This window comes from Oncorhynchus mykiss, chromosome 8, assembly GCF_013265735.2.
Source record: "Oncorhynchus mykiss isolate Arlee chromosome 8, USDA_OmykA_1.1, whole genome shotgun sequence".
Taxonomy (NCBI): Eukaryota; Metazoa; Chordata; class Actinopteri; order Salmoniformes; family Salmonidae; genus Oncorhynchus; species Oncorhynchus mykiss.
In genome coordinates, this window is record NC_048572.1 from 85860507 (window position 1) to 85875914 (window position 15408).

A 15408-nucleotide genomic window follows, 5' to 3' on the forward strand; every position below is an offset into this window, starting at 1 on the left:
GTGAACTCTATGGTTGTCAAGTTGGACTCTATGGTTGTCATGGTGGACTCTGGTTATCAAGGTGGACTCTATGGTTGTCAAGGTGGGCTCTATGGTTGTCAAGTTGGACTCTATGGTTGTCAAGGTGGACTCTATGGTTGTCAAGGTGAACTCTATGGTTGTCAAGTTGGACTCTATGGTTGTCATGGTGGACTCTATGGTTGTCAAGGTGGACTCTATGGGTGTCCTGCACACACATGTCTGAGTTAGCCCATTTGGTTAAATTTACTCATGACTGGAGGGCCAGGCACGACTCCAACACCTTCTGGTGCATGAGTGGAATTTCAGGTTATGTCGATATAGGACCCATAGATACTTTTGTACCCTCCAGCATCTTCACAAGGTCCTTTGATGTTGTTCTGGGATTGATTTGCACTTTTCGCACAAAAGTATGTTAATCTCTTGGAGACAGAATGCGTCTCCTTCCTGAGCGGTATGATGGCTGCGTGGTCCCATGGTGTTTATACTTGCATATTATTGCTTGTATTGATGAATGTGGTACCTTCAGGCATTTGGAAATTTCTCCCAAGGATGAACCAGACTTGTGGAGGTCTACAATTTTTTTTCTGAGGTCTTGGTTGATTTCTTTTGATTTGTCCATGATGTCAAGCAAAGCGTCTCTGAGTTTGAAGGAAGGCCTGGAAATACATCCACAGGTCCACCTCCAATTGACTCAAATTATGTCAATTAGCCTATCAGAAGCTTCTAAAGCCATGACATCATTTTCTGCAATTTTCCAAAACGTCTGACCCACTGGAAATGTGATACAGTGAATTATAAGGGAAATAACCTGTCTGTAAACAATTGTTGGAAAAATGACTAGTGTCATACACAAAGTAGATGTCCTAACTGACTTGCCAAAACTATAGTTTGTTAACAAGAAATTTGTGGAGTGGTTGAAAAACGAGTTTTAATGACTCCAACCTATGTGTATGTAAGATGCCGAATTCAACTGTATTTAAAAATATATTTTTTCCCAAAACTGCGTTGTTTGTTATTAAGGGCTTGTAAGTAAAGCATTTCACTGTTGTATTCTGCTAATGTGACAAATAACATTTTGGTTTGATTAGCTAAAGCCTAGCCATGTTCTGCCCACAGGTTCAACGATGACGTCAAACACATCAAGATCCTGACAAAGAATGAATGCTTTTACATCGCAGAGACCAGGCTGTTTAAGACTGTGTTGGTATGTCGTGTTTTGGTCCCACTTTGCAATTTAGCACACGATACAGTATACAGAATTATACCACAGCGTTGTTGAATACTCTTTTCTGTTTGGCTAGAAGGGCATTCGAAAACCAGATATTGGACAGTTGGAAAAGATGGGAATTTGTCTTCTGCTCCAACCTCCCTGATATACACACACACACACACACACACACACACACACACACACACACACACGCGACACCTTGCAATCATGACGCAATAAGCACCTACACATGCAGACTGTACTTGCTATAAAGTTACAGAAAGCTAAACCAACAACCACACAAACTGAAATTGGAAACATTGGAAACGCACATTCAACGAGGTTAAACGTAGCTAGCTAGCTAACATTGATTTGTTTTTGCAGAAATATATTTTGTTAGAGTATCTGATGACATTAACGTGGTGAGAGATGAACATGATTTTCTCTGGTCTCTACTGGTGCAGTCACGACGCAAGTGGCGCTGTGCTGTCAAATCTTCCCACATGTTTCTAGTTTAGTGGCGCTGTGCTGTCAAATCTTCCCACATGTTTCTAGTTTAGTGGCGCTGTGCTGTCAAATCCTCCCGTGTTTCTAGTTTAGTGGCGCTGTGCTGTCAAATCTTCCCACATGTTTCTAGTTTAGTGGCGCTGTGCTGTCAAATCCTCCCACATGTTTCTAGTTTAGTGGCGCTGTGCTGTCAAATCCTCCATGTTTCTAGTTTAGTGGCGCTGTGCTGTCAAATCCTCCATGTTTCTAGTTTAGTGGCGCTGTGCTGTCAATTCCTCCCACATGTTTCTAGTTTAGTGGCGCTGTGCTGTCAAATCCTCCATGTTTCTAGTTTAGTGGCGCTGTGCTGTCAAATCCTCCCGTGTTTCTAGTTTAGTGGCGCTGTGCTGTCAAATCCTCCCACATGTTTCTAGTTTAGTGGCGCTGTGCTGTCAAATCCTCCATGTTTCTAGTTTAGTGGCGCTGTGCTGTCAAATCCTCCCGTGTTTCTAGTTTAGTGGCGCTGTGCTGTCAAATCCTCCCATGTTTCTAGTTTAGTGGCGCTGTGCTGTCAATTCCTCCCATGTTTCTAGTTTAGTGGCGCTGTGCTGTCAAATCCTCCATGTTTCTAGTTTAGTGGCGCTGTGCTGTCAATTCCTCCCATGTTTCTAGTTTAGTGGCACTGTGCTGTCAAATCCTCCCACATGTTTCTAGTTTAGTGGCGCTGTGTTGTCAAATCCTCCCACATGTTTCTAGTTTAGTGGCGCTGTGCTGTCAAATCCTCCCACATGTTTCTAGTTTAGTGGCGCTGTGTTGTCAAATCCTCCCACATGTTTCTAGTTTAGTGGCACTGTGCTGTCAAATCCTCCCACATGTTTCTAGTTTAGTGGCACTGTGCTGTCAAATCCTCCCATGTTTCTAGTTTAGTGGCACTGTGCTGTCAAATCCTCCCATGTTTCTAGTTTAGTGGCGCTGTGTTGTCAAATCCTCCCATGTTTCCAGTTTAGTGGTGCAATGCTGTCAAATCCTCCCACGTTTTTAGTTTAGTGGTGTAATGCTGTCAAATCCTCTCACATGTTTCTAGTTTAGTGACACTATGCTGTCAAATCCTCCCACATGTTTCTAGTTTAGTAGCGCTATGCTGTCATCATCCAAAAAAAAACAATACCATCCCAATAGAACAATACCATCCCAATTAAACAATACCATCCCCATAAAACAATACAATACCTTCCCAATAAAACAATACCATCCCCCCAAAACAATACCATCCCAATTAAACAATACCATCCCCCCAAAACTCTGCCATCCCCATAAAACAAAACAATACCATCCCAATAAAACAGTGCCATCCCAATAAAACAATACCATTCCCATACCATCCCAATAAAACAATACCATCCCAATAAAACAATTACCATTCCAATACCATCCCAATAAAACAATACCATCCCAATAAAACAATACCATCCCCATAAAACAATACAATACCTTCCCAATAAAAAAATACCATCCCCCCAAAACAATACCATCCCAATAAAACAATACCATCCCCATAAAACAATACAATACCTTCCCAATAAAAAAATACCATCCCCCCAAAACAATACCATCCCAATAAAACAATACCATCCCCATAAAACAATACAATACCTTCCCAATAAAACAATACCATCCCCCCAAAACAATACCATCCCAATAAAACTGCCATCCCCAACAACTAGACATAGACAATAACCCACAAAATACCCAAGGAATATGGCTACCTAAATATGGTTCCCAATCAGAGACAACAATAAACAGCTGCCTCTAATTGAGAACCAATCTAGGCAACCATAGACATACATAACACCTAGACTAATACCATCCCAATAAAATAATGCCATCCCAATAAAATAATGCCATCCCAATAAGGCAATACCATTCCAATAGAATTATACCATCCCAATAAAGGAATAAAATACCAATAAAACATCCCAATAAAACAATGCCATCCCAATTAAGAAATGCCACCCCAATAAAACAATACCACCCCAATTAAGAGATGTCACCCCAATAAAACAATGCCACCCCAATTAAGAAATGTCACCCCAATAAAACAATACCATCCCAATAAAACAATACCATCCCAATAAAACAATACCATCCCAATAAAACAATACCATCCCAATAAAATAATGCCATCCCAATAAAACAATACCATCCCAATAAAATGCCATCCCAATTAAACAATGCCATCCCAATAAAATACCATCCCAATAAAACAATACCATCCCAATAAAATAATGCCATACCAATAAAACAATACCATCCCAATAAAATACCATCCCAATTAAACAATGCCATCCCAATAAAGCAATACAATACCAATAATATAATGCCATCCCAATACAATACCATCCCAATGAAGAAATGCCACCCCAATAAAACAATACCATCCCAATGAAGAAATGCCATCCCAATAAAACAATACCATCCCAATGAAGAAATGCCACCCCAATAAAACAATACCATCCCAATGAAGAAATGCCATCCTAATAAAACAATACCATCCCAATGAAGAAATGCCATCCCAATAAAACAATGCCATCCCAATAAAACAATGCCATCCCAATAAAGAAATGCCATCCCAATAAAATAATGCCATCCCATTGAAATAAATGTATACAATTCATCATGCTCCTCCTCCTTAAGTTTTTAAGTCACCATAGGTGGGTCTGAAATGTATTTCCTGTGTGTTTTCACTAGTTATTGTGTGTTTTTAAACACCCAGGACCTGGTAGACTACTACAAGCAGCATTCTCTGAGAGAGGGCTTCAAGAGTCTGGACACAACACTGCAGGTACCATTCAGGGAGCCAAGCAACGGGAACAGCCTGCCCCAAGGCATCCGACACACTGGCACTGGTGAGTACAGGACAGATCCCTGTCTCCACTAACATAATGGTCTAATGCTTCTACACCTGCATCGCTTTCTGTTTGGGGTTTTAGGCTGGGTTTCTGTACAGCACTTTGAGATATCAGCTGATGTAAGAAGGGCTTTATAAATACATTGGATTTGATGCACGCTGCCACTGGTGAACACAGTGTGAACTGGTTACTGCTTAATGGTCTAGTACAATAATTGGTGAGTACAGGAGGCAACTGAGTCCCATCATCACCTTATAACTTGTTTTTGTCATTTTAAAATGTTTTAATTCATGTCACTTCCTGAATTGACCCCCTAACACTCGTTGGAATCTGTTCAAAAAAGTGAGGTGAGTCCTGAAATTAGGATGTCTGAATGGTCTCATGGTTTTATATCCAACAAGATATAACAGACTCGCGTCATTGATCTCACTGTTTATATCACAGCACAGCCAGAGAACGTTGTACATGTGTACAGAAAAGAAATAAATGCTTTACTCTCATTGCTTGCACAACCAACTCCCAATTTTCAAACAAAAAAAATACTGTTGTTCAATTAAATAAAAACCTGCTCTTAGCATTTGTTCTTATTCAACACTCAAGTGAAAAATGTGTGTTATATCCAAATCACAGCCCTGTTTTTGGCCTGTTAGAAATACGGTCTATAAGTGGTAATTTGACTCTCAAGAGTAACACATCAATGCTATCAGTATTCCACGAAACACCTAATAGTCGTCTATTGAAATGTTTCCTTTTGTTTAGTTAGAATAGGAAACGAGCACACATTTGCCCAGACAGTGACTTTAAATATGCAGGCTTGTTTCGGCCTCCGCGAATCATCCTCCTCCACAGCATGCCTTTAGCTCTGTGAGATTTAGAAATGCCCACCTGCCTGCATTTTTCTAATATTCAACTGTACACACTCGTGTCTAGACCTTGTGGAAATGAAGGCCGTAGATATGGCCAGATTGGAACATTTCACCTTCCCTCAGCCCTGATATGGCCAGACTGGAATATTTGACTTTCCCTCAGCCCTGATATGGCCAGACTGGAATATTTGACTTTCCCTCAGCCCTGATATGGCCAGACTGGAATATTTGACTTTCCCTCAGCCCTGATATGGCCAGACTGGAATATTTGACTTTCCCTCAGCCCTGATATGGCCAGATTGGAATATTTGACTTTCCCTCAGCCCTGATATGGCCAGACTGGAATATTTGACTTTCCCTCAGCCCTGATATGGCCAGACTGGAATATTTGACTTTCTGATACTGTAAATATACAGGCTGTGATGAAGTCAGTGATATGTCGGCCTAGTCAATATGTAGCTATGTATGTATCTAAGCCAGTCAACAGTCAATACCACTCTCCACAGCCTCAGATAGCTCTACAAGATGCCAGTGATCTTAGTCAGTAGAAGCAGCAGCAGCAGTATGAGCAGCAGCAGTGTGAGCAGCAGCAGTATGAGCAGCAGCAGTATGAGCAGCAGCAGTATGAAGAGCAGCAGCAGTGTGAGCAGCAGCAGTGTGAGCAGCAGCAGTATGAGCAGCAGCAGTATGAGCAGCAGCAGTATGAGCAGCAGCAGTGTGAGCAGCAGCGGTATGAGCAGCAGCAGCAGTGTGAGCAGCAGCAGTGTGAGCAGCAGCAGTATGAGCAGCAGCAGTGTGAGCAGCAGCAGTGTGAGCAGCAGCAGTGTGAGCAGCAGCAGTATGAGCAGCAGCAGTGTGAGCAGCAGCAGTATGAGCAGCAGTATGAGCAGCAGCAGTATGAGCAGCAGCAGTATGAGCAGCAGCAGTATGAGCAGCAGTATGAGCAGCAGCAGTGTGAGCAGCAGTGTGAGCAGCAGCAGTATGAGCAGCAGCAGTATGAGCAGCAGTGTGAGCAGCATCAGTGTGAGCAGCAGCAGTATGAGCAGCAGTATGAGCAGCAGCAGTATGAGCAGCAGCAGTATGAGCAGCAGCAGTGTGAGCAGCAGTGTGAGCAGCAGCAGTGTGAGCAGCAGCAGTATGAGCAGCAGCAGTATGAGCAGCAGTGTGAGCAGCAACAGTGTGAGCAGCAGCAGTATGAGCAGCAGTATGAGCAGCAGCAGTATGAGCAGCAGTATGAGCAGCAGTATGAGCAGCAGCAGTATGAGCAGCAGCAGTATGAGCAGCAGCAGTGTGAGCAGCAGCAGTATGAGCAGCAGCAGTGTGAGCAGCAGCAGTGTGAGCAGCAGCAGTCTGAGCAGCAGCAATATGAGCAGCAGCAGTGTGAGCAGCAGCAGTCTGAGTAGCAGCAGTCTGAGTAGCAGCAGTCTGAGCAGCAGCAGTGTGAGCAGCAGCAGTCTGAGCAGCAGCAGTCTGAGTAGCAGCAGTCTGAGCAGCAGCAGTCTGAGCAGCAGCAGTGTGAGCAGCAGCAGTGTGAGCAGCAGCAGTGTGAGCAGCAGCAGTATGAGCAGCAGCAGTGTGAGCAGCAGCAGTGTGAGCAGCAGCAGTGTGAGCAGCAGCAGTGTGAGCAGCAGCAGTATGAGCAGCAGCAGTATGAGCAGCAGCAGCAGTATGAGCAGCAGCAGTATGAGCAGCAGCAGCAGTATGAGCAGCAGCAGCAGTATGAGCAGCAGCAGCAGTATGAGCAGCAGCAGTATGAGCAGCAGCAGCAGTATGAGCAGCAGCAGTATGAGCAGCAGCAGCAGTATGAGCAGCAGTATGAGCAGCAGCAGTGTGAGCAGCGCTCAGCACCCAGCCATTATGAATCAATATATTGTTTTGCTCCAGGTCAAACCAGCAGCACAACAACAACAACAACAACAACCAAACCTCATAAGGATTACGTTCCAAATGGTTCCTTATTCCGTTTGACCAGGGTCCGTAAGGGTCATGTGATCACCCTGTTGCAGGATAACTTTCCTGCCTATCTGAGGTTTTAAAAGGCTTCTGGGTTTTGTAATTTTCACTTTAAAATTTCAGAGTTGATTTTCCAATTAGGAAAAAATGGACCAACCCCTACATAAAATGACCATGAATTATAATCCACATCATTTCTTCACATTTCCTGTTGCTGCAGGATTATTTTCCTACTGTAGCAAACTGGCTCAAATTAAGATCCTAAACCTGTATAAGGAATAGAGTGATGTTTGTGATTTACCTCTGGAAGTGCACTATATAGGGAATAGGGTGACATTTGGGATGCACATTAAGGTAACGGATGCTCCAGACTGAAGCAGCAGCACTCTGTAACACGCAGTGAAAAGGAGGAGGACACACAGTGTGTGTGTGTGTGTGTGTGTGTGTGTGTGTGTGTGTGTGTGTGTGTGTGTGTGTGTGTGTGTGTGTGTGTGTGTGTGTGTGTGTGTGTGTGTGTGTGTGTGTGTGTGTGTGTGTGTGTGTGTGTGTGTGCGTGCGCGCGTGCGTGTGTGTGTGTGTGCGTGTGCGTCTCTCCCAATTAATGTATATATGAAAGGACAAAGTCATTAATAACGTTCCTATTTGTATTTATCATGGATCCCCATTAGTTCCTGCCAAGGCAGCAGCTACTCTCCCTGGGGTTTATTATGGATCCCCACTAGTTCCTGCCAAGGCAGCAGCTACTCTCCCTGGGGTTTATTATGGATCCCCACTAGTTCCTGCCAAGGCAGCAGCTACTCTCCCTGGGGTTTATTATGGATCCCCACTAGTTCCTGCCAAGGCAGCAGCTACTCTTCCTGGGGTTTATTATGGATCCCCATTAGTTCCTGCCAAGGCAGCAGCTACTCTTCCTGGGGTTTATTATGGATCCCCATTAGTTCCTGCCAAGGCAGCAGCTACTCTTCCTGGGGTTTATCATGGATCCCCATTAGTTCCTGCCAAGGCAGCAGCTACTCTCCCTGGGGTTTATTATGGATCCCCACTAGTTCCTGCCAAGGCAGCAGCTACTCTTCCTGGGGTTTATTATGGATCCCCATTAGTTCCTGCCAAGGGAGCAGCTACTCTTCCTGGGGTTTATTATGGATCCCCATTAGTTCCTGCCAAGGCAGCAGCTACTCTTCCTGTGGTTTATTATGGATCCCCATTAGTTCCTGCCAAGGCAGCAGCTACTCTTCCTGGGGTTTATTATGGATCACCATTAGTTCCTGCCAAGGCAGCAGCTATTCTTCCTGGGGTTTATTATGGATCCCCATTAGTTCCTGCCAAGGCAGCAGCTATTCTTCCTGGGGTTTATTATGGATCCCCATTAGTTCCTGCCAAGGCAGAAGCTACTCTTCCTGTGGTTTATTATGGATCCCCATTAGTTCCTGCCAAGGCAGCAGCTACTCTTCCTGGGGTTTATTATGGATCCCCATTTGTTCCTGCCAAGGCAACAGCTACTCTTCCCGGGGCTAATTATGGATCCCCATTAGTTCCTGCCACGACAGCAGCTACTCTTCCTGCGGTTTATTATGGATCCCCATTAGTTCCTGCCAAGGCAGCAGCTACTCTTCCTGGGGTTTATTGTGGATCCCCAGTAGTTCCTGCCAAGGCAGCAGCTACTCTCCCTGGGGTTTATTATGGATCCCCATTAGTTCCTGCCAAGGCAGCAGCTACTCTTCCTGGGGTTTATTATGGATCCCCATTAGTTCCTGCCAAGGCAGCAGCTACTCTTCCTGGGGTTTATTGTGGATCCCCAGTAGTTCCTGCCAAGGCAGCAGCTACTCTCCCTGGGGTTTATTATGGATCTCCATTAGTTCCTGCCAAGGCAGCAGCTAATCTTCCTGGGGTTTATTATGGATCCCCATTAGTTCCTGCCAAGGCAGCAGCTATGCTTCCTAGGATTTATTATGGATCGCCATTAGTTCCTGCCAAGGCAGCAGCTACTCTTCCTGGGGTTTATCATGGATCCCCATTAGTTCCTGCCAAGGCAGCAGCTACTCTCCCTGGGGTTTATTATGGATCCCCACTAGTTCCTGCCAAGGCAGCAGCTACTCTTCCTGGGGTTTATTATGGATCCCCATTAGTTCCTGCCAAGGGAGCAGCTACTCTTCCTGGGGTTTATTATGGATCCCCATTAGTTCCTGCCAAGGCAGCAGCTACTCTTCCTGTGGTTTATTATGGATCCCCATTAGTTCCTGCCAAGGCAGCAGCTACTCTTCCTGGGGTTTATTATGGATCACCATTAGTTCCTGCCAAGGCAGCAGCTATTCTTCCTGGGGTTTATTATGGATCCCCATTAGTTCCTGCCAAGGCAGCAGCTATTCTTCCTGGGGTTTATTATGGATCCCCATTAGTTCCTGCCAAGGCAGAAGCTACTCTTCCTGTGGTTTATTATGGATCCCCATTAGTTCCTGCCAAGGCAGCAGCTACTCTTCCTGGGGTTTATTATGGATCCCCATTTGTTCCTGCCAAGGCAACAGCTACTCTTCCCGGGGCTAATTATGGATCCCCATTAGTTCCTGCCACGACAGCAGCTACTCTTCCTGCGGTTTATTATGGATCCCACTAGTTCCTGCCAAAGGCAGCAGCTACTCTTCCTTGGGTTTATTATGGATCCCCACTAGTTCCTGCCAAAGGCAGCAGCTACTCTTCCTGCGGTTTATTATGGATCCCCACTAGTTCCTGCCAAGGCAGCAGCTACTCTTCCTTGGGTTTATTATGGATCCCCATTAGTTCCTGCCAAGGCAGAAGCTACTCTTCCTGGGGTTTATTATGGATCCCCATTAGTTCCAGCCAAGGCAACAGCTATTCTTCCTGGGGTTTATTATGGATCCCCATTAGTTCCTGCCAAGGCAGAAGCTACTCTTCCTGTGGTTTATTATGGATCCCCATTAGTTCCTGCCAAGGCAGCAGCTACTCTTCCTGGGGTTTATTATGGATCCCCATTAGTTCCTGCCAAGGCAGCAGCTACTCTTCCTGGGGTTTATTATGGATCCCCATTAGTTCCTGCCAAGGCAGAAGCTACTCTTCCTGTGGTTTATTATGGATCCCCATTAGTTCCTGCCAAGGCAGCAGCTACTCTTCCTGGGGTTTATTATGGATCCCCATTAGTTCCTGCCAGGGCAGCAGCTACTCTTCCTGGGGTTTATTATGGATCCCCATTAGTTCCTGCCAAGGCAGAAGCTACTCTTCCTGTGGTTTATTATGGATCCCCATTAGTTCCAGCCAAGGCAAAAGCTACTCTTCCTGGGGTTTATTATGGATCACCATTAGTTCCTGCCAAGGCAGCAGCTACTCTTCCTGGGGTTTATTATGGATCCCCATTAGTTCCTGCCAAGGCAGCAGCTACTCTTCCTGCGGTTTATTATGGATCCCCATTAGTTCCAGCCAAGGCAGCAGCTACTCTTCCTGGGGTTTATTATGGATCCCCATTAGTTCCTGCCAAGGCAGCAGCTACTCTTCCTGTGGTTTATTATGGATCCCCATTAGTTCCTGCCAAGGCAGCAGCTACTCTTCCTGGGGTTTATTGTGGATCCCCAGTAGTTCCTGCCAAGGCAGCAGCTAGTCTCCCTGGGGTTTATTATGGATCTCCATTAGTTCCTGCCAAGGCAGCAGCTAATCTTCCTGGGGTTTATTATGGATCCCCATTAGTTCCTGCCAAGGCAGCAGCTATGCTTCCTAGGATTTATTATGGATCGCCATTAGTTCCTGCCAAGGCAGCAGCTAATCTTCCTGGGGTTTATTATGGATCCCCATTAGTTACTGCCAAGTCAGCAGCTATGCTTCCTAGGATTTATTATGGATCCCCATTAGTTCCTGTCAAGGCAGCAGCTACTCTTCCTGGGGTTTATTATGGATCCCCATTAGTTCCTGCCAAGGCAGCAGCTACTCTTCCTTGGGTTTATTATGGATCCCCATTAGTTCCTGCCAAGGCAGCAGCTACTCTTCCTGGGGTTTATTATGGATCCCCATTTGTTCCTGCCAAGGCAACAGCTACTCTTCCCGGGGCTAATTATGCATCCCCATTAGTTCCTGCCACGACAGCAGCTACTCTTCCTGCGGTTTATTATGGATCCCCATTAGTTCCTGCCAAGGAAGCAGCTACTCTTCCTGGGGTTTATTATGGATCCCAATTAGTTCCTGCCAAGGCAGCAGCTACTCTTCCTGGGGTTTATTATGGATCCCCATTAGTTCCTGCCTGGGGTTTATGTTGGATCCCCATTAGTTACTGTCGAGACAGCAGCTACTCTTCCTGGGGTTTATGGGGCTGGCCCTCGCTTCATATTCGTCGCCAAACCCACTGGCTCCAGGTCATCTATAAGTCTTTGCTAGGTTAAGCCCTGCCTTATCTCAGCTCACTGGTCACCATAGCAGCACCCACCCATAGCACACGCTCCAGTAGGTATATCTCACTGGTCACCCCCAAAGCCAACTCCTCATAACACTTCACAACAATACACACAAATCTCCACATAAAAGAATGGAATTAAGAAGTATATAAATATTAGGATGAGCAATGTCGGAGTGGCATTGACTAAAATACAGTAGAATAGATTACAGTATATACATATGAAGCTCAGGGATTCGATCTAGCAACCTTTCGGTTACTGGCCCAACGCTCTAACCACTAGGCTACCTGCCGCCCCAAGGTTCTGTGAGGGTTAACATGCTTAAATGTCTGACTCACTTCATTATGGGGTATTGTGTGTAGACTGATGAGTAAATATAACAATTTTATACATTTCAGAATAAGGCTGTAATGTATCAAAATGTGGAAAAAGTCAAGGGGTCTGAATATTTTCCAAATGCACTGTACATTTGCTTGTTCTTGAACTGAGCCTCAATCCAAATTGCACCTGGTTCTAGTACTTCGTTGGTTGTATGCACCAAGCTTGGCACACCTGTATTTGGGGAGTTTCTCCCATTTCTTCTCTGCATACCCTCTCAATCTCTGTCAGGTTGGATGGGCAGCAACGCTGCACAGCTATTTTCAGGTCTCTCCAGAGATGTTTGATAGGGTTCAAGTCCGGGCTCTGGCTGGGCCACTCAAGGACATTCAGAAACTTGTCACGAAGCCACATCTGTGTGGTTTTGGCTGTGTGCTTAGGATCATTGTCCTGTTGGAAGGTGAACCTTCACCCCAGTCTGAGGTCCTGAGCGCTCTGGAGCAGGTTTTCATCAAGGATCTCTCTGCACTTTGCACCGTTCATCTTTCCCTTGATCCTGACTTGTCTCCCAGTCCCTGCCACTGAAAAACTTCCCCACATCATGATGCTGCCACCAACATTCTTCGCCGTAGGGATAGGGCCAGGTTTCCTCCAGACGTGACGCTTGGCATTCAGGCCAAATAGTTCAATCTTGGTTTCATCAGACCAGAGAATCTTGTTTCTCATGGTCTGAGAGTCCTTGTGCCTGTCATGTATATTTTACTGAGGAGTGGTTCCATCTGCTGCAGAGATAGTTGTCCTTTTTTAAGTTCCTCCCATCTCCACAGAGAAACTCTGGAGCGACCATCGGGTTCTTGGTCACCTCTCTGACCAAGGCCCCAAGGCCCTTCTCCCCCAATTGCTCAGTTTAGCCAGGCGGCCAGCTCTAGAAAGAGTCTTGGTGATTCCAAACTTCTTCCATTTAAGAATGATGGGGGCCACTATGTTCTTGGGCACCTTCAACGCTGCAGACATGTTTTTGTACCCTTCCATAGATCTGTGCCTCAACACAATCCTGTCTCGAAGCTCTACGGACAATTCCTTCGACCTCATGGCTTGGTTTTTGCTCTGACATGCACAGTCAACTGTGGGACCTTATATAGACAGGTGTATGCCTTTCCAAATGTTGTCCAATCAATTTAATTTACCACAGCTGGACTTCAATCAAGTTGTAGAAACATCTCAATGATAATCAATGGAAACAGGATGCACCGGAGCTCAATTTTGATTCTCATAGCAAATGTTATTTCCAACTCCTCCGTAAATCTAGCTGCATGTTGAACGTTGAGATTGCCGAAAGGCCAGTATCTTTGGCAATGACGTAGTGGCAAGAAGCGGAATGTCAGCTAAACAGACTGGAACCCAGACTAGAGATAGTCAATCCCCTCCTGGATCAAGATCCCCTTTGCCTAAATTGTTTTTGTGCATAAAACAAATGAACAATATTAGCAATAGGAACAAACACATGTAAGGAAAACAACAATGAAGGCAATGTGAGCCCCAGCCAGAAAATGTGCCAGGGGGAAAATCTTGTGTAAGACCGTGCAAATGTCGGCATACTTGATATCCGGAAACACTGGGGAAGCGCCTGCCACTCACTACAGCCCCAATCCCTCACTACAGCCCCAGTCACTCACTACAGCGCCAGTCCCTCACTACAGCGCCTGCCACTCACTACAGCACCAATCCCTCACTACAGCCCCAGTCACTCACTACAGCGCCAGTCCCTCACTACAGCGACTGCCAATCGCTACAGCGCATGCCCCTCACCACAACGCCAGTCACTCACTACAGCGCCAGTCCCTCAACACTCAATACAGGCATCTGCATCCGTGTGCGTGTGTTTCCATTAAAGTATGTGTGTCAGAGGAGGCTGCTGATGGGAGGACGGCTCATACATAATAATGGAATGGTATCATCAACTTCAACCACATGGTTTCCGTTCCATTGACACCATTCCAGCCCGTATTCCCCTCAGCAGCCTCCACTGGTGTGCGTCTATCGATGTGTGTGTGTTGGTTAGGCAGCGGTAGAAACATGTTGACCTGTGTTTATTTATCCCTGTGGTAGTGGGTGTAAGCCAGGGAACCCACACTGACCTGTGTTTATTTATCCCTGTGGGAGTGGGTGTAAGCCAGGGAACCACATTGACCTGTGTTTATTTATCCTGTGGGAGTGGGTGTAAGCCAGGGAACCCATACTGACCTGTGTTTATTTATCCTGTGGGAGTGGGTGTAAGCCAGGGAACCACATTGACCTGTGTTTATTTATCCCTGTGGGAGTGGGTGTAAGCCAGGGAACCCATACTGACCTGTGTTTATTTATCCTGTGGGAGTGGGTGTAAGCCAGGGAACCCATACTGACCTGTGTTTATTTATCCTGTGGGAGTGGGTGTAAGCCAGGGAACCCATACTGACCTGTGTTTGTTTATTCCTGTGGGAGTGGGTGTAAGCCAGGGAACCATATTGCGGAGTTGACTTGAGCTAGGGTGCACAGTACGACCACTCTGGCTATTCAGCCTCTCTGATGGGAACAGACGTGTGTGTGTGTGTTTGTGCGTCTGTGTGTGTGTGTGTCTGTGTGTGTGTCAGTGTGCATGTGTCATTGTGTGTGTGTGTGTGTGTGTGTGTGTGAGAACAGAAGTCACTGTTTGTGTGGTGGGAATTACAGCCATCTGTATTTGACAGACCCCATGCTGGACTAAGGCTGTTACCTCATGCTGGAGTGTGTGTGTGTGTGTGTATGACTGGTGGGTTGGCATGGAGAAAGATTTGACTTGCATAAACGTCACACACACACACACACACACACACACAAAATCAAAGCGGAACCAAACCCCTTTCTGTTTTTTTTCTTGGACAGTATAGGATGTCAAGGCTTAGAACAATGGAGATGGTTCTACACGTGTAGCATCTTCATTTGAGACAGTCTGCTAAAGCAGGAAAATAATCCTGCAGCAAAAGGACATTTGAATTCATTATTATTTTAATGAATGGACATTTTTCCAGGGGTTGATACAATTTTCATAAAGGAAAATAAACTCAGAAATGTCAAACTGGAAATTAAAAACTTTGGAAGCCTTTTTTTACATGTGTCTTTTAGCAGACTCTCTTATCCAGATCTACTTACAGTAAGTAGTGAGTCATTTAACAGACTCTCTTATCCAGAGCCACTACAGTAGTGATTCATTTAGCAGACTCTCTTATCCAGAGCCA

At 45.5% G+C, this 15408-nt stretch overlaps 1 protein-coding gene across 1 annotated transcript in view; it reads left to right on the forward strand.

Annotated features, from left to right (window-relative positions):
• Nucleotides 1–15408, forward strand: part of LOC110531032 (guanine nucleotide exchange factor VAV3-like) — an 88218-nt gene that overhangs the window by 67507 nt on the left and 5303 nt on the right. The window contains exons 24-25 of the mRNA XM_036986618.1: nt 1138–1225; nt 4491–4623. Coding sequence (XP_036842513.1) covers nt 1138–1225; nt 4491–4623 — 221 coding nt within the window. The remainder of the gene's footprint in view (nt 1–1137; nt 1226–4490; nt 4624–15408) is intronic.